This window comes from Diaphorina citri, unplaced genomic scaffold (assembly GCF_000475195.1).
Source record: "Diaphorina citri unplaced genomic scaffold, Diaci psyllid genome assembly version 1.1 scaffold2186, whole genome shotgun sequence".
NCBI classification, from domain to species: Eukaryota; Metazoa; Arthropoda; class Insecta; order Hemiptera; family Psyllidae; genus Diaphorina; species Diaphorina citri.
Window position 1 is genome coordinate 1 of NW_007379611.1, and position 26,746 is coordinate 26,746.

The 26,746-nt window shown below is 35.9% G+C and overlaps 4 protein-coding genes across 4 annotated transcripts; 1 reads left to right on the plus strand and 3 right to left on the minus strand.

Annotated features, from left to right (window-relative positions):
* Positions 1-1,228: 1,228 nt before the first annotated feature.
* On the minus strand, positions 1,229-2,363 carry LOC103518422 (cytochrome P450 6k1-like). The gene has a single exon (XM_008483484.3). It carries the CDS (start codon positions 2,207-2,209, stop codon positions 1,265-1,267), a length of 945 nt encoding a protein of 314 aa, XP_008481706.1. The 5' UTR covers positions 2,210-2,363; the 3' UTR covers positions 1,229-1,264.
* Positions 2,364-5,433: 3,070 nt separating this feature from the next.
* On the minus strand, positions 5,434-9,606 carry LOC103518419 (probable cytochrome P450 6a14). The gene is made up of 4 exons (XM_008483482.3): positions 8,895-9,606; positions 7,660-7,881; positions 7,077-7,328; positions 5,434-5,955 (listed from the first exon to the last, which is right to left on the minus strand). The coding sequence occupies exons 1-4, from the start codon at positions 9,601-9,603 to the stop codon at positions 5,786-5,788; spliced, it is 1,353 nt and encodes a 450-aa protein (XP_008481704.2). The 5' UTR covers positions 9,604-9,606; the 3' UTR covers positions 5,434-5,785.
* Positions 9,607-14,570: 4,964 nt separating this feature from the next.
* LOC103518424 (replication protein A 32 kDa subunit) lies at positions 14,571-26,740 on the plus strand. The gene is made up of 5 exons (XM_026830219.1): positions 14,571-14,696; positions 15,383-15,493; positions 15,827-16,018; positions 26,142-26,294; positions 26,406-26,740. The coding sequence occupies exons 1-5, from the start codon at positions 14,682-14,684 to the stop codon at positions 26,412-26,414; spliced, it is 480 nt and encodes a 159-aa protein (XP_026686020.1). The 5' UTR covers positions 14,571-14,681; the 3' UTR covers positions 26,415-26,740.
* LOC103518421 (serine/threonine-protein kinase mph1-like) lies at positions 17,781-20,709 on the minus strand. Its single transcript, XM_026830217.1, has 3 exons — positions 20,414-20,709; positions 18,657-20,087; positions 17,781-18,540 (listed from the first exon to the last, which is right to left on the minus strand). The coding sequence occupies exons 1-3, from the start codon at positions 20,527-20,529 to the stop codon at positions 18,021-18,023; spliced, it is 2,067 nt and encodes a 688-aa protein (XP_026686018.1). The 5' UTR covers positions 20,530-20,709; the 3' UTR covers positions 17,781-18,020.
* Positions 26,741-26,746: the final 6 nt, after the last annotated feature.

Genomic DNA, 26,746 nt, shown 5'->3' on the forward strand with positions numbered 1-26,746 from the left:
GTTAGGGCTGATTAAGAAGCTGACGAAAAACGCCGACCCCGCCTGTAGATGGGAAAAGGCAAAAAAAAAAAGTAGGTACGCTGCCACTGGTCGCTACTCGATTAAAGTAGCTACTCAGTCGTCCTCTGGAGGCTGAGTGCACCCCGAACAGGAATCGAGCATTTATTTATAATTTTTACCCATTTACAACTGCTCCATTTATCATTTGTGGTAAAGCAGAGAGCTTGTTCACAACTTTTGTGGGTACCACAGCATTACTACGTACCTCCTTTACTATTCTCATCATCAATTTTTTCTACACTGGTATTACTTAGCCTATTTTCCTTTCGTAATGTTAATGTACATTAGCTTAATTCGAATTTTTCTTTCTCTTACATTACGTTCGCCTACCTTTACATTAACTTCCCCTCCTCTCCTTTCACGAATTTTGTAATGTAGCTTTTTTTCTCGCATTACGATCCGCCATCTCGTTTCCACTGGTATTACTTAGCCTATTTTCCTTTCGTAATGTTAATGTACATTAGCTTAATTCGAATTTTTCTTTCTCTTACATTACGTTCTCCTACCTTTACATTAACTTCCCCTCCTCTCCTTTCACGAATTTTGTAATGTAGCTTTTTAATGTAGATTGTTTTTGTTCCTCGTGTCATAAGGATGCGCGGCTTCGAAGTTAGGGAACTCTGCAATGTTCTTCTTGGTGTGCAGAAGACATTTTAATCGTCAGTTTTTACCCTCACTACCAAAATTCTTCCATTTTATTATCCCCACCCCTGGAAAATCCTAATGTCAATGCGCATTGACATTAGGAAAGGAAAATACCACTACTGCCACTTGAAGCCAAAACCAAATGTCAGCCCAAAGCAATCACCCTAGTTAGGGCTGATTAAGAAGCTGATCGTCAATTTTAACCCCCACTACCAAAATTCTTCCATTTTATTATCCCCACCCCTGGAAAATCCTAATGTCAATGCGCATTGACATTACGAAAGGAAAATACCACTACTGCCACTTGAAGCCAAAACCAAATGTCAGCCCAAAGCAATCACCCTAGTTAGGGCTGATTAAGAAGCTGACGAAAAACGCCGACCCCGCCTGTAGATGGGAAAAGGCAAAGAAGAAGAAGAAGAATGCTGCCACTAACATTAATTTTTATATATTAGATTTATGCTCAGGTTATGTTTCTACATAGTTATTTGTCCTCAATCCTCTGTCAAACATTAATTTTTATATATTAGATTTATGCTCAGGTTATGTTTCTACATAGTTATTTGTCCTCAATCCTCTGTTTTCCTTCGCCATTTTCTACAATAGGTTTATTTTCAAGATAGTTACCTGGATCTGTCTTCTTCAACTCCATCATGATGTTGATGAAATCATTTCTTTTGATATTATTCTGTTCCCTGTAGCTCACATTCTGGTGAACCACGTCTAGAAAAAAATATGCAGCTTTTCTTAACAACATCATATAACTCATAAATTTTCTGAGATAAGGTATTAACAGGATCAGAGCCAAAATTATTTGTAGTCGCATGTTATTATTTTCTGTGAACATTTCCTTGGAAATTCTACGAAACTCACAGTCTGGATTTTCGAGTGAGTTTATCTCCAAACCAAATACCGTAGATCCGATTACATCCGTCATGTATCTTCCTAGATATTCCTTAACATCTATGCTCTGATGTTTTTTGTTATAATCAAGTGTGGTGAGAATTGTCTCAAGATTTCGTCCACAGGTTTCCATAAGAGGAAACATTTCCTTAATTTTGCCCGAGGTGAAGGTTGGTGATAGTTTGTTTCTCATTTTCCGCCATTCATCTCCTGTGAGACCGAATAGAATCTTCAACACTGGCTCATCAGATTCAAAAAAACCGCGATCTGTGAAGACATCAAAATCCTTGATGAGGACATGTTTGATAATCTCGGATTCTGTTAGCACTAACACCGGAGTGGTCATGGTATAAATTCCGGCGAATGGTGATTTTAACCCGAACTTGATTTCCATGTAAATGTCGTGAAAAACAATATGTGGAGGACGACGCATAGCTGTCACTTCGTAGAAATTACCAAATGGGAAGGTGGGCCTCAAGAACGGGACGTTCCGACTTTTCCAATATTGATAGGAGACGAAAATTGTTTTTAAATAGTAAAGTAAAATTACAATAGTACTCAGAATTATCCAGTCCAATATTAAACTGTTTGAAAGAAACATTTTATTCACGTTGAAATTGCAAACTAACAGAAACTGTTTTAAATATCTAAGTATTACAAAAAAAAAATAATAATAATTAAAAAAAAAATAGAAATAAAAATTGTTTTCACTGAGATATTGAATAGAATTTATTTTTATCACATTTCAGTTCTCTGAACACATTTGAACAAAAAAAAAAAAAAAAAAAAAAAACCTAATGAATTTTAATAAAGATGAAGTTGCAATAAATCATTGAAGGCGGTTTTTATTTTTATTACGTCACGTTTTCTTATAATTATTCTATGGCGTGTGAAGCCTCAAGGAGAAAATCGGCGCGTTCGATCAAAGTGATGCTCCAGTGTTTATCTCGATAATTTCCTTCATTTTGTTTGTTTCCGCATTCGAGTCGTTTAGCTCCTTACGATTTGACCGTATTCGTGCGGAAATGTGCTACACATACTGCATCTAGCCTATTAAGATTATGTAAAGGAATTTCCATTTTAGATTTACACGCGAATCAATTTTCCTGGGGCTCCTTAAGGGTAAGAGACGCATTTTCAAGAAGATTTTACTTTTTCCGTAACTCTCAGTTTTGTCATTATGATAAAAAAAATCTTGGTGTTGAACAATTCCTCGACTTTCTATTACATTTGGAATACGTACTAAAAGAAAGTAAAAAAAAAAAAAAAAAAAAAAAAAAAACAGACTGAACAATAATTTCTAGTGATCCATAGTTGAGGTAAGTAGGTTTCAAACTCAATATTATCTAACCAAAGAAGTTGCAGTTCATCGGTGAAAACCACCGGTACCTAAACTTATCCTCACATGATAACTTGTTAATTAATGGGTTCACACTAAAGGATTTATGAACAGGGGGTATCGAACCCGCAACTCCTCAATGTAGTTGGGGACAGATTAACACAGTTTACATTTCGGATTCGGGTCAAAATCAAATAGGATTAATATTACATGTTACTTGTTAAGCGTTTCACGAATTAAAAGGGGAATTTGTTGACACAGGGAAGTAGGTATGAACCCGCAACTTCTGCAACTGTAAGTCGGAGAGTGTTAAAAGTAGCACCTTTGATTTACCGGGTAAAAAATCATGGGTTAACTATTCACATGCTTACTTGTTAGATGATTACAAATAAAGGGAAATTCTGTGACACAGGGGAGTATAACCAGCAACTTAACTGTGAGTCGGGAGTGCTAAAGTTAGCGACCAGTTCGTTCGGCCGTGAAAAACATCCACCATGGGATTTAACTATTTCACATGCTTATGTTGTTATTGATTTACAATAAAAGGGAAAGATTTGACACAGTGGGAGTTGCGAACGTAATTCTCAGCTGTAAGTCAGGCGTGCTAAAATTTAGCACCATTCGTTTCGGCGATTTTAACCAAGTTGTTACAGTCGCGTCCTTGGACCATACCGGTATATCATACCAAATTTCATCGCTTTACGACTAACCGTTCTTGAGATATTTTGTATACCACCTTTGCCCACTGAAGAAACATTGACTTTGGTTAATATCTGGATGGGTGACTATCCGATTTTTACTAAATTGTTACAGTCGCGTCCTTGGACCATACCGGTATATCATACCAAATTTCATCGCTTTACGACTAATCGTTCTTGAGATATTTTGTATACCACCTTTTTCTCACGAAACAATTGTTAAGTAACAATGACTTTGGTTAATATCTGGATGGGTGACTATCCGATTTTTACTAAATTGTTACAGTCGCGTCCTTGGACCATACCGGTATATCATACCAAATTTCATCGCTTTACGACTAACCGTTCTTAAGATATTTTGTATACCACCTTTGCCCACTGAAGAAACATTGACTTTCGTTAAAATCTGGATGAGTGACTATCCGATTTTAACCAAATTGTTACAGTCGCGTCCTTGGACCATACCGGTATATCATAGCAAATTTCATCGCTTTACAACTAACCGTTCTTGAGATATTTTGTATACCACCTTTTCCAATTTTCCCATTTAAACCTGTAGTACACACATACGTACAGAGTGGCGTAGCGTCCATATAGGGCGTGTATGGCGGCCATACACTCAAATTTTACTCAAATACCCTTATATACCTATTGACTTTAAATAATTAATGTATTTTATTAGATAAATAAAAATTATTATACCTCAAAATGGTGTACAGAGTGGCGGAGCGTCCATATAGGGCGTGTATGGCGGCCATACACTCAAAATTTACTCAAATACCCTTATATACCTATTGACTTTAAATAATTAATGTATTTTATTAGATAAATAAAAATTATTATACCTCAAAATGGTCACCCCGAACTCCAAACACAGTCGAAAAAACTTTGACCCCACCAGGAATCGAACCTGGGACCTCCCTCCGGCTCGCAAGCCTACAGGGATGGGTTTCTCGAGAACCGCTTAGAACAGTGGTTCTCAAACTTTTTTTTGGCCGCGAAGTACCAAGCAACTGCTGTAAACTCTAATAAAATTGAAGGGTTTTTCAAGAAGAGTCCAAAGATGGGTATGGAGTGATACAGCTAGATTTAACTAGGAAATAAACAAGAGGCTTGATAATATCATGAAGAAAGCACATGATAGTATAGGCCTTGATCTTCATTACTACTTGGTAATAACCAAATGGGAATAGATGAGTGTTTATTGAAATGATAAGGTTGCACTATTACAAGGGCATACCAATTTATGGGCATGGATGAGTGCACTCACAATAAGTACTTGTTTACCACTTGCGTATGACGTTTTCATAATATTTGCATTGTGCAAGTCATCGTATGTAAACAATGACTTTTAGATTTAAAATATTTTATAATACACAGTAGCGGAATGCTCATGCACAATAGGAAAATAAATGTATTTGGGTAATAAAGAGGTAAAGGTAGCGTAAAAAGTTGTGAAAAATCAAAAGTCAGAACAATGAAAACTAGATATTGAAAGGTGTATTATTATTATTATTATTATTATTATTATTATTATTTTTATTATTATTATTATTATTATTATTACTATTATTATTATTATTATTATTATTATTATTACTATTATTATTATTATTATTATTATTATTATTACTATTATTATTATTATTATTATTATTATTATTACTATTATTATTATTATTATTATTATTATTATTACTATTATTATTATTGTTTGAGACCAAAATTGGACCTGGGACACCAAATTTCAAGGATCGACGTGTCTTGATTGACCAAATGCAAAAAAAACGGTCCAAACATCTAAACCAAATGCAAAATGATCGAGTTAAAACATAGACTATCACTTCGTTCGGTCAACTAGTTTCTTGTTTACTACATTTAGGAGGAGCTCTTGACTCTTGATGTGTATATCACATGATAACGTTAACGCCCTTTGTAAAGTGTCTTCTTGTCCAATATTGCCCAATGTAATCAAGTGATCTCTCTTCTAGTAATTAAAGAGATATTTTGTCATATTATGCGTATCAGAAAAAAAGCGGAACAAACAAACCCATAAACATCTAAACCAAATGCAAAATGGTCGAGTTAAAACATAGACCTTCACTTCGTTCGGTCAATTACATACATCTATGATTAAATATTAGTCTTGGTAAGAAATAGGTCTGACTTTCAATTTTATTGGTTTGAGGGGTCTCAATGCGACATCTCCCGTTAGGAATCGCAGAACGTTAGTATGGTCCGAATCCCATTCGAAGTTAGATAGCGAGTGTGCCAATCCGCTTTTCAACTGAAGCAGTGCGAACCTTTTACCTGAAAACAGGTTGTGTTAATAAAATAAATACAGGGTGTCCACCAATGTATGACCCACTCAAATTGCTCCGAATCTGTTGGAGTTTTCGAAAAATTAAAAAACCCGTATCTTTTAGATTTTTGCAAAGAACTTTTTGGCAATATTGAAATTTGCGAACAAGTTCGCAAAAACCGCGAACATCAGATTTCGGATTGAGGTCATTTCTAGCGAATTCTCGAAATTTCAATCACTTTGGCAATTTGCGAACTTAGCAAATTTCGTCAGATTTCGGATTGAGGTCATTTCTAGCGAATTCTCGAAATTTCAATCACTTTGGCAATTTGCGAACTTAGCAAATTTCGCGAATTCGCGAAAAATGACCTCAGTCCGAAATCTGATGTTACCTCGTGATTTATGAGGGAAAAACATTGTGAAATGATGTGTCACACTGTACATTTCAAATACTTTGTCGATTCGCGAACTTTGCAATTTTCGCAAATTCGCGAAAAATGGTCTCCATCCTAAATCTGGCGTTACCACATGATTTATGAAGGAAAAACATTGTGAAATGATATGTCACACAGGTACATTTCAGTTAGTTTTGATGTTCGCGAAACCGCGAATCGCAAAAAAAAAATATATATATATAATAATGAATAGTCTATTGTGCATGAAATTTTACGTAGAACAATAATATACAATAAAAAATTGCGGTTCTCATTTGAAATTCCAAAGTTGGTACCAAGTTCGCGAATTTCAATATTGCCAAAAAGTTCTTTGCAACAATCAAAAAGATACTGTTTTTTTTTTTAATTTATTTTTCAAAAACTCCAACAGATTCGGAGCAATTTGACTGGGTCATACATTGGTGGACACCCTGTATAATAATAATTTATTTTTCAAAAACTCCAACAGATTCGGAGCAATTTGACTGGGTCATACATTGGTGGACACCCTGTATAATAATGACTTGACATTTTCTTACTCCCATTTTTCATGTAGAAAATCTCGAAATCTATGTGAGATGTTGTATTGGTTACTCGCTAAGGTGCTTACAATACAACCGTTCTTTTATGTAATGAAAATTAATTAATCTTACTCTTGATGTTCAAATACCTCCCAATCCCAGTCCTTTTCTTACCAATGCAATTTCGTGGTCCTTCTCCGAACGGTAAGTAAGCATAGTTGGGTATATTGTCCGCATTCTCAGGGGCAAATCTCTCTGGATCAAAAACGTCTGGATTAGGGTAGATTTCAGGATCATGATGTAGTCCGTATAAAGGTATGAACATCTTGGTACCCTTGTCTACTACAATGTCGGTGTTGGGAAGTTGATAAGGGCGTCCTGCGACCCTTTCTAGTTGTGATAGAGGAGTGTACATACGGAGGGATTCTGGAATACATAGAATTATAGATTAGGGGTTTGTTTGAACAGACCGATTTCAATACTTTCTCGTATCTCATTGAGTCCTTACTTTGTATAGATAGGTCCCTTAAATACCGTGTACATACAGACCGATTTCAATACTTTCTCGTATCTCATTAAGTCCTTACTTTGTATAGATAGGTTCCTTAAATACCATGTACATACAGACCGATTTCAATACTTTCTCGTATCTCATTGAGTCCTTACCTCCTTACTGTATAGATAGGTCCCTTAAATGTACCTACTAGAAAGTAAAAAAGTAGGTACATTTGATTAAACAAATTTTTCTTTCTCTTACCTTTTATCACTTTATCCAACAGGGGCATTTCGTTATACGATTCGTAAGTAAGCTCTCCGCCATATTTGGCTTTGGTATCATTAATTTCGTTTCTCAGTTTGCTCTGGATACTTTTATTCTTAGCAAGCTCGTACAGGCTAAAAGTTAGGACAGTAGAGGATGTGTCGAAGCCAGCGAAAAAGAATAAAAAACATTGTGCCGTAATGAGTTCTTCAGTAATATCTGAAAAAGAAACAACGAAATGTTTAAGGAAAGTAGAAAATTAATAAGAAGTTTAATATCTGTGGCCATCCAAAGAAGTAATTGCTCGAGTATCATGAGCACATTACCCACTAGAAAGAACATAGATGAAGTGTTTTACTCATGGCCAGAACTACAGGCCTCATTCACACTCTTTTGTCTAATCTTGGGCTGACAAAACTCTCCTTCTTTTTTTCACCTAATTGTGGTTTTGTTCCGTAAACATAAAGACAAGTACCATTATAAATAAATAAATAAATAAAAATGTTTCTGTCCAATAAACGTAAACTTGGACCTTTTTGTTAAGAGATCTTTTGACCCAAGTATCTTTGCAAAAACAATAGACGGTTTTGTGATGATGAGTATGTAGGTTGTACTGGTACATGAAAATTTCGGATCAAAAATGGGACCCGCTTAGATGTGGGACCCCAAATTTTTATAACGAGCGACGTGCATTGATGTTTTAATTCCGGTACCAAATTTCATCTAAATCAGATTAGACAATCGCGAGTTACCTATAGCAGAACAAACATTCAAACAACATGCAAATTCCAAACTAAATACAAATCTCATGTTAAAACGTAGACCTATCTAACTATCTAAAAAAAATGTATAATATAATATGATAACGTTTATAACTTGACTAGCCGAAATCCGTGGCTTCGCTCCGGATTTCTGCTAGTAAATCCTTAAGGCATGGCCGTTCATGTCACTCATCCATTTAGTGGTCTTGCTCGGCGTAGCTTAACAAAAACGAACCGGAAAATAGCCTATAATCTTCACGGGAGTGCAAGCAATAAGTTGACAAAGTTTCATAGCAATCGGATGAGCGGTTTGGCCAGTCATAATGTTCGAACAAACACACACACACACACAAACATTAATTTTTATATATTAGATTTATGCTCAGGTTATGTTTCTACATAGTTATTTGTCCTCAATCCTCTGTTTTCCTTCGCCATTTTCTACAATAGGTTTATTTTCAAGATAGTTACCTGGATCTGTCTTCTTCAACTCCATCATGATGTTGATGAAATCATTTCTTTTGATATTATTCTGTTCCCTGTAGCTCACATTCTGGTGAACCACGTCTAGAAAAAAATATGCAGCTTTTCTTAACAACATCATATAACTCATAAATTTTCTGAGATAAGGTATTAACAGGATCAGAGCCAAAATTATTTGTAGTCGCATGTTATTATTTTCTGTGAACATTTCCTTGGAAATTCTACGAAACTCACAGTCTGGATTTTCGAGTGAGTTTATCTCCAAACCAAATACCGTAGATCCGATTACATCCGTCATGTATCTTCCTAGATATTCCTTAACATCTATGCTCTGATGTTTTTTGTTATAATCAAGTGTGGTGAGAATTGTCTCAAGATTTCGTCCACAGGTTTCCATAAGAGGAAACATTTCCTTAATTTTGCCCGAGGTGAAGGTTGGTGATAGTTTGTTTCTCATTTTCCGCCATTCATCTCCTGTGAGACCGAATAGAATCTTCAACACTGGCTCATCAGATTCAAAAAAACCGCGATCTGTGAAGACATCAAAATCCTTGATGAGGACATGTTTGATAATCTCGGATTCTGTTAGCACTAACACCGGAGTGGTCATGGTATAAATTCCGGCGAATGGTGATTTTAACCCGAACTTGATTTCCATGTAAATGTCGTGAAAAACAATATGTGGAGGACGACGCATCTATTGGAATTTATTTTAAATGCGGTAAGAAAAATGAAACTATGTGGAGTACCTGGAAGCTCTTCGCGGAGCACCAGTGCTCCGCGCAGCACAGTTTGAGAACCACTGGCTTAGAATATCAAAAAACGCTTCGACACCTATTTCATAATTTTTTGGTGATTAATTTTTTCATTTGAAGTTGCAGCCTCGGCCTCCCCTTGTGGCCGCAACATGAAAATCTGAAGTGATAACGTAGTACTAAGCTCGATCTCACAATTAATTACGGTCGGACTTGTGGCCTTTTCAATTTTTCATTTTCCCATGTTTTTCCGCTATTAGGGAAAGCACCGAAAATGCGAAATTCATTTTAATCGGTGATTTGTGCTTCAAATACTAATGATTCATATTGAAATCCAGACCCAAAAATAAAATTTAGAAATATCCTTTTTTCATACTGAAAAGAATTAATTTGTCAATCTGTAATCTGTCAATCACTCTAAAGAATAAAATTGAAGAAGGTTTGATTTTGAACATTAAGAAAAAAGAAAAAAAAAGTTTGAGACCAAAATTGGACCTGGGACACCAAATTTCAAGGATCGACGTGTCTTGATTGACCAAATGCAAAAAAACGGTCGAAGGGGTTTTTATTTTTATTACGTCAAACGTTCTTATAATTATTCTATGGCGTGAAGCCTCAAGGAGAAAATCGGCCGTTCGATCAAAGTGAGCTCCACGTTTTATCTCGATAATTTTCCTTTCATTTTGTTTGTTTCCGCATCTCATCGTTCTAGCTCCTACGATTTGACCTATTCTGCGAAAATGTGCTACACATAACTGCATCCTACATATTAAATTATGCATAAAGGAATTTCACTTATTAGATTTTACACCCAATCAATTTTCCTGGGCTCCTTAAGGGTAAGAGACCCTTTTCAAGAAATTCTTACTTTTTCCGTAACTCTCAGTTTGTCCGATTATGATAAAAAAAAAAAATCTGGTGTGAACATCACACGACTTTCTATTACATTTGCGAATACGTACTAAAAGAAAGTAAAAAAAAAAACAGACATAGAGACCCTTTTCAAGAAATTCTTACTTTTTCCGTAACTCTCAGTTTGTCCGATTATGATAAAAAAAAATCTGGTGTGAACATCACACGACTTTCTATTACATTTGCGAATACGTACTAAAAGAAAGTAAAAAAAAAAACAGACATTGAAAATATTTCTAGTGATCCATAGTTGAGGTAAGTAAGTTTCAAAACTCATATTATCTAACCAAAGAAGTTGCAGATTCGATTCGGCGTGAAAAATCACACGGTATAAACTATCAGGATCGGAACGCCACCTGAACGCCACCTTTAGGGCTTTTTTTCTGATACGCATAATGTGACAAAATATCTCTATTTACTTGAAGAGAGATCACTTGCTTACATTGGGCAATATTAGACAAGAAAACACTTTACAAAGGGCGTTAACGTTATCATGTGATATACACATGCTCCTCCTAAATGTAGTAAACAAATGTGAGGTACAGGTAGGGCCATCGGCTTTAATAAACGCCCTTGGTCACTGCGACCTGGTTAGATCTTTTGTGACAGCGCTTGGCGGTATTTTGACCGCTTTTGGACAGATTTCGACCGTTTTTTGGCGGTTTTCAGCTATAGCGACAAAACGCATTTTACTTGATCTATGCTCCCCCAGGGAAGGATGACTTTAACTGAAGGGGGGATAAGTACTGGCTATTTGAATAAACAACTTTGAATTAGAATCATTTGATATTACTTTGTATTAGGTAGGTACATTATTATTCAATATTTTAATGGGACTCTAGATTAGAAAATTAGAATAAATTGGAATAAAGTAATATTTAATTTGAACACTTTTTATTTTTACTTCGGCAGTACCGGTTGTCCGTTATTTTTGTTTTGTTTACGTTTATCGTTTTTGAAAAATGTGCTCGTTGTTTTTACAAGTTGGAAGGGTGGGAGGGGAGGGAGGTTTTTATGCGATGTTGCCAAATGCACAGTAGGCTGTGTTTTCTTTTAGCGCCAAAATTACAAAAAGCTCCCGGTTCCATTCCAATCATTCCATGTACCATTAAAAAGTTTTGACCGAAAGAATTAATAAATTTTCATTGAAAATCGAAAAGAAATAGGTATTTAAATTCTGTATCAAGCTCAGCGAAGTCTTCTGTGCATCTGAAAGGAATCATGTGGAACTCTGATGAAAACAATGGTAAGATTTTTTTGAAGATGGTTGATAGAGGGAACTGTAACTGCTAAGGTTTTATCGTCCCAAAATTGAAGAGAGAAGGAAGACAGGATAGGAGATAGCCAGCCGTTCCGAGAACGAACATTATCCGTTTAGGATAAAATCTGTCCCGGGTGGGAATCAAACCCATGGCCTAGCACTTTAAAGGTAGACATGTTACTCTAGGGTGCCCGCAGAACAAGGAATTCAAGATGAAGCTGTAAGATGAAAAAAAAAATCTGGTGTGAACATCACACGACTTTCCTCATCCTATTGAATGATGCTTATTTTGTGTGTTCTTGTTCTTATAGCCAAACTTTTACAATATCTTTAACCGTTTTTTTTCAACTGGGGTCCTTTCTCTCGGTACAATAATGAAATATGACTATGAATACCCGGTTCCTATTATACGTAGGTATTTCTATGCATTTTCTTCTTTGTGAATTTATTTCTTGTTATTCAATTCATTTATACTAACACTGTTTTAAGTACCTAAAAAAACGTGAATATTTTCTTTTCTTTTTAGATTGTGCACTTTATAGTCAACATTTGTTCTCATGCACTCATTAAATATTTTTTTTTTTTATATTTACATCGTTTTTAGATCTCTGTTCTTAACCGTTTAGTCGATATAGCTGAAAACCGCCAAAAACTGGTCAAAAACCGCCAAAAAGTGGTCAATATACCGCCAACCGCAGCACCTATCTCAACCAAACGTTGTGAGTAGCACCCTTGTCACATTTATAAACTACATACCAAATTTCTAGTCTCTAGCTCATACCGTTCCCGATATATTGTTAAATTACACCAAAAAGATATTAGATATTGGTGCTTTATTTAGACTGTATAAATAGGACATGTAGTCCCATTATCTCAACAGTTTAATATTGCACCACTTTATTTAAATCATAAAGGACAAAATGGTACATAAAGTACAAAAACCGCCAAAAAGCGGTAAAATGCCGCCAACCGTTGCACCGATCTTAACCAAAAGTTTCGTGTTGCATCCTTGTCACATTTGACATCTACATACCAAATTTCAAGTCTCTAGCTCTTACCGTTCTCGAGATGTTTTGTTCACAGACACACACACGGACCAATGGCTGAAACTTTGGATTTAGGCTCTAGGGACCTCAAAACGTGTTTTGGCACTAAAATTTGACCATCGAAAATTTGACCCGATTACATTACTTTCCTTCCTATAGGATAAGGAAAGTAAAAAGACGAGAAACTCCCGAAAATTTTGACCCAATTACATTACTTTCCTTCCTATAGGATAAGGAAAGTAAAAAACAAATGTACTAATTCTTATAAGACCACACAGAACAAAGCATTCCAAAGATTTGAGATGAATTTCAGAAACAATGTTTCAGGAAAAGCTTTCAAGAACAAAATATTTTTTTTCTTGGCTGTTCATCAAGAAGCCTTGATGCTCATTATTCAACTAAAAGGGAAGAGAAATCACCTCATAGAGTAGTGACAACTCTCTGCTATCAACCCATTAAAGAGGAATAATACCTTCTATTACCTCATAGAAGCTGTGGGTTTTTAGTCCAAAATAAGACAAGAATAGGTCTTCACTTACTTGACTGGTCTTAATTAGTACTTGACATGGTATCCCATTTTCGTTTAACAATGAGTCCTTTTGGAACTAAGATCAATTCCAGGGTTGTCATAAGCATTTTCATGTATTTTGTGTAGAACACACAACTTGTGAACTTGTAAATGCACAACTCACTAGAATTTGTCATCAAGCCAACATGAGAGTTAAAGCCAACCCAAGTACCACCTTAAACATAGAGTTTTTCAAACTTATCTTTCAATAACTCACTAATAGCCTAATAGTACCTACCTACTTCATTTGCCTTAAAATACCTCAAATTTTTTCTTCTTTTCTTTATCTTACTAAGTGTATATTAAAATAAGTTCCTTAAAATAATAATATTTATAGAACATTTCATGACTTTTTTTTAATAAAAATTTCCATATAGCACCATCAGTATTATTTTGTACATCCTAAGTCAAGAAGAAATGATTACAAGTAAGTACCTGCCTACCTATGTATCTATTTAGTTTGTTTTTATCTATAGGAAATACATGACATAACGGCAAAGCAACGTTGTCTGTTGTATCTAGACGGGTAATTGTCAGATTTTTTTGGAATTGTTAAAGTCGCGTACTTGGAACAAGCTAAGACTACATACCCAATTTTATCCCTCTGTTACAATCCATTATCGAGGTATTTTTTTTATACCATGTACATGCAGATTTTTTTTTGGAATTGTTAAAGTCGCATACTTGGAACAAGCTAAGACTACATACCCAATTTTATCCCTCTGTTACAATCCATTATCGAGGTATTTTTTTTATACCATGTACATGCAGACCGATTTCAATACTTTCTCGTTTATACCGTGTACATACAGATCGATTTCAATACTTTCTCGTATCTCATTGAGTCCTTACTTTGTATAGATAGGTCCCTTAAATACCGTGTACATACAGACCGATTTCAATCATGGTCTGTTAAAAGTTCATTTCTTATTTAATGACATGATATTTTGGGTAAGGACATCATTGAATTTTTTAGTAGTTGTTAAGCACCTACTTACCTGATACCTAACTAACTGGGGGTATTTTTTTTTTTTTAGAAAAGAGCTAATATAACTAAAAAAAAACATGGCCATGGAGGTTAACTAGGCTAACTCAACCATAATTGTTATAGTATCAAGACATTTTTTATTTTTTTTCCCGCAGGGAGGTAAACAGAATGAGCAGAAAACCATCTTCCCAGTAACCATCAAGCAAATTTTAGAAACACCATCTGAAAGGGTTAAAGTCAATGATATGGAAGTGCATTTGGTAAGTAATCTTTTTTTTTTTGCATCTACCTACATGACTCCCCCCCCCCCCTCTTAATTTGGTACCCAAGTGATTTTTTCATGTGGTAGGCAATCTATTAACTTGCCTTACCATTTTCAATCTTCTATCATGCTAATAGATTATTATGAAGACATTCTAGATCTTAGAAGGAATGGAAAATGACCTGATGGAATAATGTAGAAGCAGGTGAAAAAGTTCATTATACTCATTTGCCTAGAGCAACAGCAAAAAAAAAAAAAAAATGGTCTGTGTTATGAAAGAGCACTTTAGGCTAATTACCACCTAGACGAAATGGATATAGCTGAGACCCCTACCTGCCTGCTTTCTCTACAAAGATGCACCAAAAATACTTCTCATGGATGATCATGACACCTATAGAAGTTAAAGAAGCCAGCCCCCAAAAAAGATCAACTTAGTTTCAAACTTTCAAAGTATTGGCATGTGAGGTCATGGGATCTTTTTGTGAAGAAATGAGAAATCTGATGGAAGAGATTGGCAATGGAGCAAACAAACAAATACCAGAGGTTCTCCATTACAATCCAGTGGCAGAATGCTGCTTATGATGACGGTTCTTTCTCTCCAATAGTCGCCTGCAGAAGATACTTAATCATGTAGTGGGGCATATGAATAAATACTTAAATAGTCATGAATTCTTTAATTTTCAGGCTACCATTATTGGTGTAATCCGCAGTGTGGATGTGTCATCTATCAAAGTGAATTATTTAGTAGAAGATAGCACTGGGTGCATGAGTTGTGTACATTGGATAGATGCTGAGGTAAGAGGAGATGTATTAACTAAGTATTATAAATGTAGTAACTGCTGTAGGGTAAGTCCTTATTTTAGTTTTACGATAGAGTGTCCTTTACTAATTCTTTCGACTGTGTACAATTATATTTTTACTGTAGTAGTGCCATCGATTAGTGTTTACTACCCAACTAAAGTGTACAAGGTCCAGTGCATCCCGTATTCCAAGCAGAGAGCTGCAATAACTTCAGCGTTGCTCGGACCTCCGCTGTACAAGCCTAGTATGATTGTTAATATTATTTATTATCTATTCAATAACCTAAGAAAATAAACCCAACTGCTCATAGTTCCTTTTGTCTTCCAGGATCACAGTTATAAACCCCTGAAAAACAGAAGCTGTGTCAAAATCATAGGCCACATAAAATCTTTGCAAGATGGCAAAAAGAACTTGATGATCTATTCAGCACAGTACTTGGAAGATTTAAATGAGATCACCAGTCACATGCTAGAAGTAGCTCTCATACCATTGAAATCAGAGAAAATGAAAACTGTTACAGTAAGTTGTTGTTTATTATTATTATTTTATATTTTTGTACGTATTATTTTTACACGTATTTTATAATGAGCATTAGTGCGCGTCCACAACGGAGACCATTGACTTATATTTTTGTACGTATTATTTTTACACGTATTTTATAATGAGCATTAGTGCGCGTCCACAACGGAGACCATTGACCCTAGCCTAGACACTGCATTGCCTGGAACCTCCTGCTTTTGTAGATACACTTGAAAAATTTGGGGTTAGAATGTTATCAAAAATGTATACAAAACCATCAACCCTCGCAGAAAAAATACTCAGTTTATTATCTTCAGACAGAAATGATACGGTGAGGCCTGGATTCGCCTTCGAGAATGCAGCACGCAAGAAACAGAAATACATTCAGATGAAAAATAACTTCAATTTCCTCGCATTCGTGGTGTTAAGAGTCTGCTGGGTTCATAGGCGGCTGAATCAATCTCTTTATAAAGGTTGGAGTCGCTCTATATCGCGTTTCTGCTGATCCTCGCTCGCGTCAGTACTTGATTCAGAAATTGTCTCTGGCCATCCGAAAGGACGATTGCTCGATCATCATGAACACGTTACCCTCTGGAAATAATAATAATAATAAAAAAATATTCAATTTAATAAATCTCGTTGTTTTGAAATTCTGATTTTACACCTTTTTTTTTTCTTCTTTTTGTATTGCAGCCTGAAATCCAAAGAAAAAACTGTTTTTGGTAGGAGTATAGAATTGGATATATTATGTTTACACATATTATGTTTTTTACATATATTATTACTTATTATGTTTACACTGCTCAGCTATGCTTAACGTTAAGTTCATTTTTGAAATCCACATTTTTTTAAAAAGAGGTTTGATAGATGGGTCTTATCGTCTTGAAAGCGATGGAGAATGAAGACAGGATAGGAGAAAGCCAGCCGCCGTTCCGAGAACGAACCTTATCTGTATAGGATAAAATCCGCCCCGGACGGGAATCGAACCCGCAACCTAGTGCTTAGAAACTGCATTTACATTTATTTTTAATATACAACAGAACTAAGAAGAAAAAGAAAAAACGACACTACTGTATGAGTGAAAAGTATTTAGTAGACCCCCATACACTTCATACAGTTTACACAGTGGCGTAGCGTCCATATAAGGCGTGTATGGCGGCCATACACTCGAAATTTCACTCAAATACCCTTAAATATTGACTTTTTTTTTTTTTATAGTTGAACAATTTTCCTAGTCAGGATTATCAGGCATACAGACTAAGGCGAGTGTGGAACTGGGAAGGTAGGTAGGTACCTAGTTATACTTGTCTATGCCAATCCATGAAGAGCATGGATGATGGAAATTAGTACCCTACACGCCTTACACTTGAATTTAGACCACGCTACGCCACTGAGTTTACATAAATTAAAAGTCATTTAATAAGTATGACTAAGTACCCTATATTAACGAAATTGATTACTAGTTTCATAATTTAATAAATCTAATATTTACATTGCAAAATATAAATATTTATATCACCAGTAATTGGGTTAGGTATTTGTGTTAGTGATTTGTTTATTTAGATTTAGACTAAGCTAGTATAATGTACTTACATAGTCTTGGTTTTCTAAATAAATGAGAAGTATAACTTTTCACAGTTACTTACATACATATTTCATTCCTACTCATACAATTAATTATCACCTCAGCTTGACTAAACTTACATGTTATCGTCAGTTTCCTACAAATGGATAAATATTTATATCACCAGTAATGGGGTTAGGTATTTGTGTTAGTGATTTGTTTATTTAGATTTAGACTAAGCTAAGTAGTATATGGTTTTCTAAATAAATGAGTATAACTTTTCACAGTTACATACATATTTCATTCCTACTCATACAATTAATTATCACCTCAGCTTGACTAAACTTACATGTTATCGTCAGTTTCCTACAAATGCATTAACTTCCCTCAGGATTGTTGTTGATTTGAGTCACAGAGTTGCCCTGTCAATAATTAGTTTTAGAATGTGCTCAACCGATTCTCTATGATGGCAAGTAACTCTACCACAGTAGGTCGAGCCTTTGGATCTTTCTGCAAGCATAACTTCATAGACTGAAGTAAAGTAGGTGGTATGGTAACATTATTAGCAAGCTGAGGTTTGAACTCTATCTGATCTTTATGACGAGCAATAGCTAGCATCTTAGCCCATGTATTAGGGATGTGTGAATACGGGGTTCTACCATAGATCATATTGTACAAGATACACCCCAGTGACCATACATCGGACTTGTACGTTATCCTGTAGGTATTGCCACCACCTGAGCTACTTGTCTGTCCTGCGGCTTCAGGTGACATATAGTTGAGAGTGCCCGAGGCAGTATCCTTGTGAACACTGGTCTTATCATCTTGTAGAGAACATGCTATACCAAAGTCAATGATCTTCAGTACATTTCCTACAAATAGAAAGTTGGCAGGTTTTAGATCCGAGTGAATGATTCCAGCTGCATGTATCTCCTTCACAGCAAGAAGCATTTCATACCAATGCAATCAATGATCTTCAGTACATTTCCTACGAATAGAAAGTTGGCAGGTTTTAGATCCGAGTGAATGATTCCAGCTGCATGTATCTCCTTCACAGCAAGAAGCATTTCATACCAATGCATGATGATTATAATCATTGTGTTAGGTAGGGTAGTCATTTTGTTGAGGTTCCTCATGTATTTAGAAAGATCAGTATCTCCCTTCTCCATAAGAACATAGAGATGTTTACTTGCTGTATCATACACATAGTCATGCATTTTGATGACATAAGGACAGCCTTGTAGTTTAGCAAGTAGCTCTACTTCATTCAAATAACTATCAGCAATACTCTGATCAGTGATGTCAGATAAATCAACCACTTTGAGTGCCAGAGGCTTGAACTCATGCTCTGAGGTTCCTCCTACCAAGTATACACTACTAGACCCTCCCTTGCCGAGGAGACTAAGTACTTGGTATTGTTTTCCATTCAGTGTAATCACATCTTGGCTAGTTTCTACTGATTTCTTTGCATTAGAAGTAGTAATTTGCGGTTTAGCAGGTTTTATGGTTTCCTTTGAGACACTTGGGTCTGAGCTCTTGGTACTATTTACACTCAAAGGTCGCTTGAACACAGGTGTGCTTTCATTTTTCTTCTGACTTAAGCTCTGAGGTTCACAGGTTGGTCGTACAGGTGTAGTTTGTAGTTTTGGATACGATGGATGAGATGTGTGGGTATAAACTTCTTGATGTGCAGGTTGAGGGGTGGGCATGGGATCACTAGGTTTAGGTTCAAGCATAAGAGGTACAGGTTTAGGTTCATGCATAAGAGGTACAGGTTTAGGTTCATGCATAAGAGGTACAGGTTTAGGTTCATGCATAAGAGGTACAGGTTTAGGTTCATGCATAAGAGGTACAGGTTTAGGTTCATGCATAAGAGGTACAGGTTTAGGTTCATGCATAAGAGGTACAGGTTTAGGTTCATGCATAAGAGGTACAGGTTTAGGTTCATGCATAAGAGGTACAGGTTTAGGTTCATGCATAAGAGGTACAGCAGAACTGTATTGGGGTTGATCATATATTGCATATTGTGGTGCATCTACCTGATCACTGGCTGACCTCACAGAGAACACACTTTTTGTTTGCGTTGGTCCTTTGAACTTCTCATTATCAGGCACAACATTTTCTTTATCGAGAGAGGAGGTTGATGATACAAGAAATGGGTATTTTTTCCGAGTTGCAAGAATGTCTTCACTTAATTGAGATGCATCCTTACAGGGTGTTTTTATTGAAGGATCATAGTTGAGATTTTTCTTACATTGATCGACCCTGTAATTGATATTATTCAATACAATTTTTTCTACAGACTGAGCATGCTGGAAATTTGTTTTCAAATTGGTTGAACTTTTACCAAGTTGGTTTAGAAATGATAACCCAGCAGCACCTGGGTTCACAGGATGAGTTTGAGATTCACTTGAATTGGACGGAAATAATGAGGATGGGGTTGGGTTTTCTTGATTTTCTAAAGGTTTTAATGTGGCTGTAGATCTGTTTCTTCTACCAATCCTCCTGAAAAACAAAGAAACACATTTATGAAGAATATTCATGACTATGTTCAGGCGTTGTAGATATTCCTTTAAAATCAACTCTTTAGGAAATATCTGGATGCATATTGTAGTAACCTTTCTGTAAGTTTTTTAATAAAGAGCTTTTGGAAAATTGATTTAGTTGAGAATCAAAATCTCAACCTAGTGCTTATAACTTATAAGAGCACTACCTTCCAAACTAACTAGACTTGTCCTATACATATTAACCATTGGGTAAGTAGGGACTTTGAGTTGATAAATAGCATGAATACAGGTAGGTACCCAGGTATGCAAGGGTTTTCTACTCACCTGACAGGGTTCGAAAACTGTATATCAAAAACAGATGGATGTGACCCAGAATCAGTATTATCTTGTTCATTTTCTTGGTCAGGTCTTTGATAGTTGGAAAATACATTTCTGTTCATTTTACTTTATCTATGCTCCCCCAGGGAAGGATGACTATAACTGAAGGGGGGATGAGTACTGGCTATTTGAATAAACAACTTTGAATTGGCATCATTTGATATATTACTTTGTATTAGGTAGGTACATTATTATTCAATATTTTAATGGGACTCTAGGTAGATTAGAAAATTAGAATAAATTGGAAATAAAGTAATATTTAATTTAAAATTTAAACACTTTTTATTTTTACTTCGGCAGTACCGTTGTCCGTTATTTTTATTTTGTTTACGTTTTACGTTTTTCTTTTTCGTTTTTGAAAAATGTGCTCGTTGTTTTTACAAGTTGGAGGGGTGGGAGGAGGAGGAGAAGGAGGTTTTTGTGCGATGTTGCCAAATGTACAGTAGGCTGTGTTCTCTTTTAGCGCCAAAATTACAAAAAGCTCCCGGTTCCATAAAAGTTTTGACCGAAAGAATTAATAAAAACAAAAAAACAATTAATTTTCATTGAAAATCGAAAAGAAATAGGTATTTAAATTCTCAGCGAAGTCTTCTGTGCATCTAAAAGGAATCATGTGGAACTCTGATGAAAACAATGGTAAGATTTATTTTTGAAGAGGGTTGATAGAGGGAACTGTAACTGCTAAGGTTTTATCATCCCAAAATTGAAGAGAGAAGGAAGACAGGATAGGAGATAGCCAGCCGTTCCGAGAACGAACATTATCCGTTTAGGATAAAATCTGTCCCGGGTGGGAATCAAACCCATGGCCTAGCACTTTAAAGGTAGACATGTTACTCTAGGGTGCCCGCAGAACAAGGAATTCAAGATGAAGCTGTAAGATGAAAAAAAAAAATCTGGTGTGAACATCACACGACTTTCCTCATCCTATTGAATGATGCTTATTTTGTGTGTTCTTGTTCTTATAGCCAAACTTTTACAATATCTTTAACCGTTTAGTCGATATAGCTGAAAACCGCCAAAAACTGGTCAAAAACCGCCAAAAAGTGGTCAATATACCGCCAACCGCAGCACCTATCTCAACCAAACGTTGTGAGTAGCACCCTTGTCACATTTATAAACTACATACCAAATTTCTAGTCTCTAGCTCATACCGTTCCCGATATATTGTTAAATTACACCAAAAAGATATTAGATATTGGTGCTTTATTTAGACTGTATAAATAGGACATGTAGTCCCATTATCTCAACAGTTTAATATTGCACCACTTTATTTAAATCATAAAGGACAAAATGGTACATAAAGTACAAAAACCGCCAAAAAGCGGTAAAATGCCGCCAACCGTTGCACCGATCTTAACCAAAAGTTTCGTGTCGCATCCTTGTCACATTTGACATCTACATACCAAATTTCAAGTCTCTAGCTCTTACCGTTCTCGAGATATTTTGTTTACAGACAGACACACACACGGACCAATGGCTGAAACTTCGGATTTAGGCTCTAGGGACCTCAAAACGTGTTGTGGCACTAAAACCTGACCATCGAAATTTGGACCCGATTACATTACTTTCCTTCCTATAGGATAAGGAAAGTAAAAATATACTTACGTCTATTTCAGTAGGGAGCACCCCCATAGCTTTCCTGACTCCAGACACAGATACCACAGAACTGGGACCTCCCGCTCTCTTGGCCAAATCCGTGAGGTTATCTGTGATCTTGTGAGCTGGAAAATTAACGAGAGAACATTTCATTAGGGGATATGCATTTTTTTTAAGAGGTTTGATAGAGGGAACTGTAACTGCTATGGTCTTATCGTTCTGAAATCGAAGAGAGAAGGAAGACAGGATAGGAGAAAGCCAGCCGTTCCGAGAACGAACATTATCCCATCAGGATAAAATCCGCCCCGGGCGGGAATCGAACCCGCGGCCTAGCGCTTACAAGGCAGACGCACTACCAACTAAGCTAACTAACTTTTAAAAGTGCGATAATAAGTTGTAATAATATCCACTTACCTCATAGAGTAGTGACAACTCTCTGCTATCAACCCATTAAAGAGGAATAATACCTTCTATTACCTCATAGAAGCTGTGGGTTTTTAGTCCAAAATAAGACAAGAATAGGTCTTCACTTACTTGACTGGTCTTAATTAGTACTTGACATGGTATCCCATTTTCGTTTAACAATGAGTCCTTTTGGAACTAAGATCAATTCCAGGGTTGTCATAAGCATTTTCATGTATTTTGTGTAGAACACACAACTTGTGAACTTGTAAATGCACAACTCACTAGAATTTGTCATCAAGCCAACATGAGAGTTAAAGCCAACCCAAGTACCACCTTAAACATAGAGTTTTTCAAACTTATCTTTCAATAACTCACTAATAGCCTAATAGTACCTACCTACTTCATTTGCCTTAAAATACCTCAAATTTTTTCTTCTTTTCTTTATCTTACTAAGTGTATATTAAAATAAGTTCCTTAAAATAATAATATTTATAGAACATTTCATGACTTTTTTTTAATAAAAATTTCCATATAGCACCATCAGTATTATTTTGTACATCCTAAGTCAAGAAGAAATGATTACAAGTAAGTACCTGCCTACCTATGTATCTATTTAGTTTGTTTTTATCTATAGGAAATAATATCAAACAATTAATATTGTTTTCAGCCCCTTTCCCTCATCCCTAAAAAAGCATAATATTTGTCTTGTTTCTTTCCACAGATGGTGGCTTTGATCAGTCATCAACAAGTGAGAAAAAGGTAAATTTCTAATGAACTAATGTTGGTGTCTTGAATATCTAATTGTAAAATTATTATAATTTACACCACTGATGTAGCTCTACTTAAATTTTGATTACAAGCATATCGTCATGGTCTGTTAAAAGTTCATTTCTTATTTAATGACATGATATTTTGGGTAAGGACATCATTGAATTTTTTAGTAGTTGTTAAGCACCTACTTACCTGATACCTAACTAACTGGGGGTATTTTTTTTTTTTTAGAAAAGAGCTAATATAACTAAAAAAAAACATGGCCATGGAGGTTAACTAGGCTAACTCAACCATAATTGTTATAGTATCAAGACATTTTTTATTTTTTTTCCCGCAGGGAGGTAAACAGAATGAGCAGAAAACCATCTTCCCAGTAACCATCAAGCAAATTTTAGAAACACCATCTGAAAGGGTTAAAGTCAATGATATGGAAGTGCATTTGGTAAGTAATCTTTTTTTTTTTGCATCTACCTACATGACTCCCCCCCCCCCCTCTTAATTTGGTACCCAAGTGATTTTTTCATGTGGTAGGCAATCTATTAACTTGCCTTACCATTTTCAATCTTCTATCATGCTAATAGATTATTATGAAGACATTCTAGATCTTAGAAGGAATGGAAAATGACCTGATGGAATAAACATTGTGGAAGCAGGGGAAAAAGTTCATTACTCATCTGCCTAGAGCAACAGCAAAAAAAAAAAAAAAATGGTCTGTGTTATGAAAGAGCACTTTAGGCTAATTACCACCTAGACGAAATGGATATAGCTGAGACCCCTACCTGCCTGCTTTCTCTACAAAGAGGCACCAAAAATACTTCTCATGGATGATCATGACACCTATAGAAGTTAAAGAAGCCAGCCCCCCAAAAAAGATCAACTTAGTTTCAAACTTTCAAAGTATTGGCATGTGAGGTCATGGGATCTTTTTGTGAAGAAATGAGAAATCTGATGGAAGAGATTGGCAATGGAGCAATCAAACAAATACCAGAGGTTCTCCATTACAATCCAGCGGCAGAACGCTGCTTATGATGACGGTTCTTTCTCTCCAATAGTCGCCTGCAGAAGATACTTAATCATGTAGTGGCTCACAGAGAACACACTTTTTGTTTGCGTTGGTCCTTTGAACTTCTCATTATCAGGCACAACATTTTCTTTATCGAGAGAGGAGGATGATGATACAAGAAACGGGTATTTTTTCCGAGTTGCAAGAATGTCTTCACTTAATTGAGATGCATCCTTACAGGGTGTTTTTATTGAAGGATCATAAATGAGATTTTTCTTACATTGATCAACCCTGTAATTGATATTATTCAATACAATTTTTTCTACAGACTGAGCATGCTGGAAATTTGTTTTCAAATTGGTTGAACTTTTACCAAGTTGGTTTAGAAATGATAACCCAGCAGCACCTGGGTTCACAGGATGAGTTTGAGATTCACTTGAATTGGACGGAAATAATGAGGATGGGGTTGGGTTTTCTTGATTTTCTAAAGGTTTTAATGTGGCTGTAGATCTGTTTCTTCTACCAATCCTCCTGAAAAACAAAGAAACACATTTATGAAGAATATTCATGACTATGTTCAGGCGTTGTAGATATTCCTTTAAAATCAACTCTTTAGGAAATATCTGGATGCATATTGTAGTAACCTTTCTGTAAGTTTTTTAATAAAGAGCTTTAGGAAAATTGATTTTGTCAACAACTTGTAAACTATGCCCACATTTCTGACTGTTTTGACCCCCCAAGAAACATGGAATAGTGAGATTTTTTCTTCAATTGGAACTTTATAATGAATGTTAGAAAGGGTGTTTTGTACATAATTATTTATGGCATGATTTGTATACCTATCTACAAGAATTCTCATTTATCTACAAGAATGTTTCCTTTTCCCCTTAGTTTATTGCCACCTTAGGTATTCAGTTGATAGGTATCCTCCCTGTAAGTCCCCCAGCTAAACTAAACTGGTCTTTAAAGTCCAGGAAAATTGACTTAGTTGAGAATCAAAATCTCAACCTAGTTCTTATAAGAGCACTACCTTCCAAACTTCCAAACCAACTAGGCTTGTCCTGTACATAACCATTGGGTAGGGACTTTGAGTTGATAAATAGCATGAATACAGGTACCTAGGTACCCAGGTATGCAAGGGTTTTCTACTCACCTGACAGGGTTCGAAAACTGTATATCAAAAACAGATGGATGTGACCCAGAATCAATTATCTTCATTTTCTGTGAGGGTCAGAGTTATGGTTGGAGCAGTGCTCCGTTGAGGACGCTTCTATTTATTAGCATGTTTGATTTTTTTCTCTTGAGTCGGGACTAGGCTAAAGCTGAGGCTCCGTTGTGGACGCTGTGTTACCAACAAATGAAGAAGCTCTGCTTTATGACAAAGAATTCATGCACTCTGGTAGGATTTCTAAGTATTTGATGTAATGGTGTAAGAACCTCTTTGAGTATTGGGTTTAAATACTACAATGAAACCATATCACATCACCAAGTCTTGGTGGCTTGCTTGTAAAAGTCTCTGTTTCCTGATCCAAGGGTCTCGGGTTCAATCCCGAGCTATGTCCTTGTCCAACTGTGAGTCCAAATAGGGACGAAACACGTGTCTCGGGCTGCTTAGTGATTTGGTCTGGTTTCGTTGTATAACTCATGTAGTTGAGTCCAAATAGGGACGAAACACGTGTCTCGGGCTGCTTAGTGATTTGGTCTGGTTTCGTTGTATAACTCATGTAGTGATTCAAAGTATTGAAAAAAAATACTAGTATAGCTCCGCTATACTGTAGTAATAGAAAGTAAAAAAATACATGTATACATATTGTTACAATCCTACAGTTCATAAATAACTTTCAATATTTAATAAATCTCTAAAAGTCAAAGGTATATTTTCCCCCTTATATTTTCCAGCAAAGTGACAACTATGCCAAGATGCAGCTGGAGTCAAACTATGGCACAGAATCTGGAGTGAATAATACTAGTGTAGCAGGCAGTGGTGCTTCGGGAGATGCGGCAAAGATTATGCAGGTTATCAGGGTAAGTGTTCTTTTACAACTAACGGCCCATAACTAGCTTTTGCTATGGTTACCCATCCTTTTACTGGCTTTACTCGACGTCGCTGAACAAACATTATTCGAAAATTTCTTCGCTTCCGTGCGCGATGACATATTCCATTATAACTAGCTTTTGCTATGGGGTCACCCATCCTTTTACTGGCTTTACTCGACGTCGCTGAACAAACATTATTCGAAAATTTCTTCGCTTCCGTGCGCGATGACATATTCCATTATTACTCCCGCATCTTGATGCCATAAGTTCCTTCCGTTTGTCACTGTCCAATATTTCTGTGGCGTAAGGGTGAGACTAGCGCTATTACACAGGTGTAGACGCTAGTAAAAAAATTACTAATTAGGTTGATGAATGTCTCTAGTATTCATAGATGGATGATCAGTGTAGACGCTAGTAAAAAAATTATAAAAAAAATAGGAAGTTTACTAAGAATTTTAGTTAAAAAA

What these genes read in the sequence shown, in the direction of transcription:
- LOC103518422 (XM_008483484.3), bottom strand. Translation starts at nt 2,209, where the DNA reads ATGTTTCTTTCAAACAGTTTAATATTGGACTGGATAATTCTGAGTACT.
- LOC103518424 (XM_026830219.1), top strand. An exon ending in TACATTGGATAGATGCTGAG is followed by an intron (nt 15,494 to 15,826) that starts GTAAGAGGAGAT and finishes TTTGTCTTCCAG; the next exon opens with GATCACAGTTATAAACCCCT. An exon ending in AGAAAATGAAAACTGTTACA is followed by an intron (nt 16,019 to 26,141) that starts GTAAGTTGTTGT and finishes TATATTTTCCAG; the next exon opens with CAAAGTGACAACTATGCCAA.
- LOC103518419 (XM_008483482.3), bottom strand. Translation starts at nt 9,603, where the DNA reads ATGCGTCGTCCTCCACATATTGTTTTTCACGACATTTACATGGAAATC. An exon ending in GTTGAAGAAGACAGATCCAG is followed by an intron (nt 7,882 to 8,894) that starts GTAACTATCTTG and finishes TTTCTTTTTCAG; the next exon opens with ATATTACTGAAGAACTCATT. An exon ending in GTTGGATAAAGTGATAAAAG is followed by an intron (nt 7,329 to 7,659) that starts GTAAGAGAAAGA and finishes TATGTATTCCAG; the next exon opens with AATCCCTCCGTATGTACACT.
- LOC103518421 (XM_026830217.1), bottom strand. Translation starts at nt 20,529, where the DNA reads ATGAACAGAAATGTATTTTCCAACTATCAAAGACCTGACCAAGAAAAT. An exon ending in CAGTTTTCGAACCCTGTCAG is followed by an intron (nt 20,088 to 20,413) that starts GTGAGTAGAAAA and finishes TTTGTTTTTCAG; the next exon opens with GAGGATTGGTAGAAGAAACA. An exon ending in ATTATAATCATCATGCATTG is followed by an intron (nt 18,541 to 18,656) that starts GTATGAAATGCT and finishes TTGATTGCATTG; the next exon opens with GTATGAAATGCTTCTTGCTG.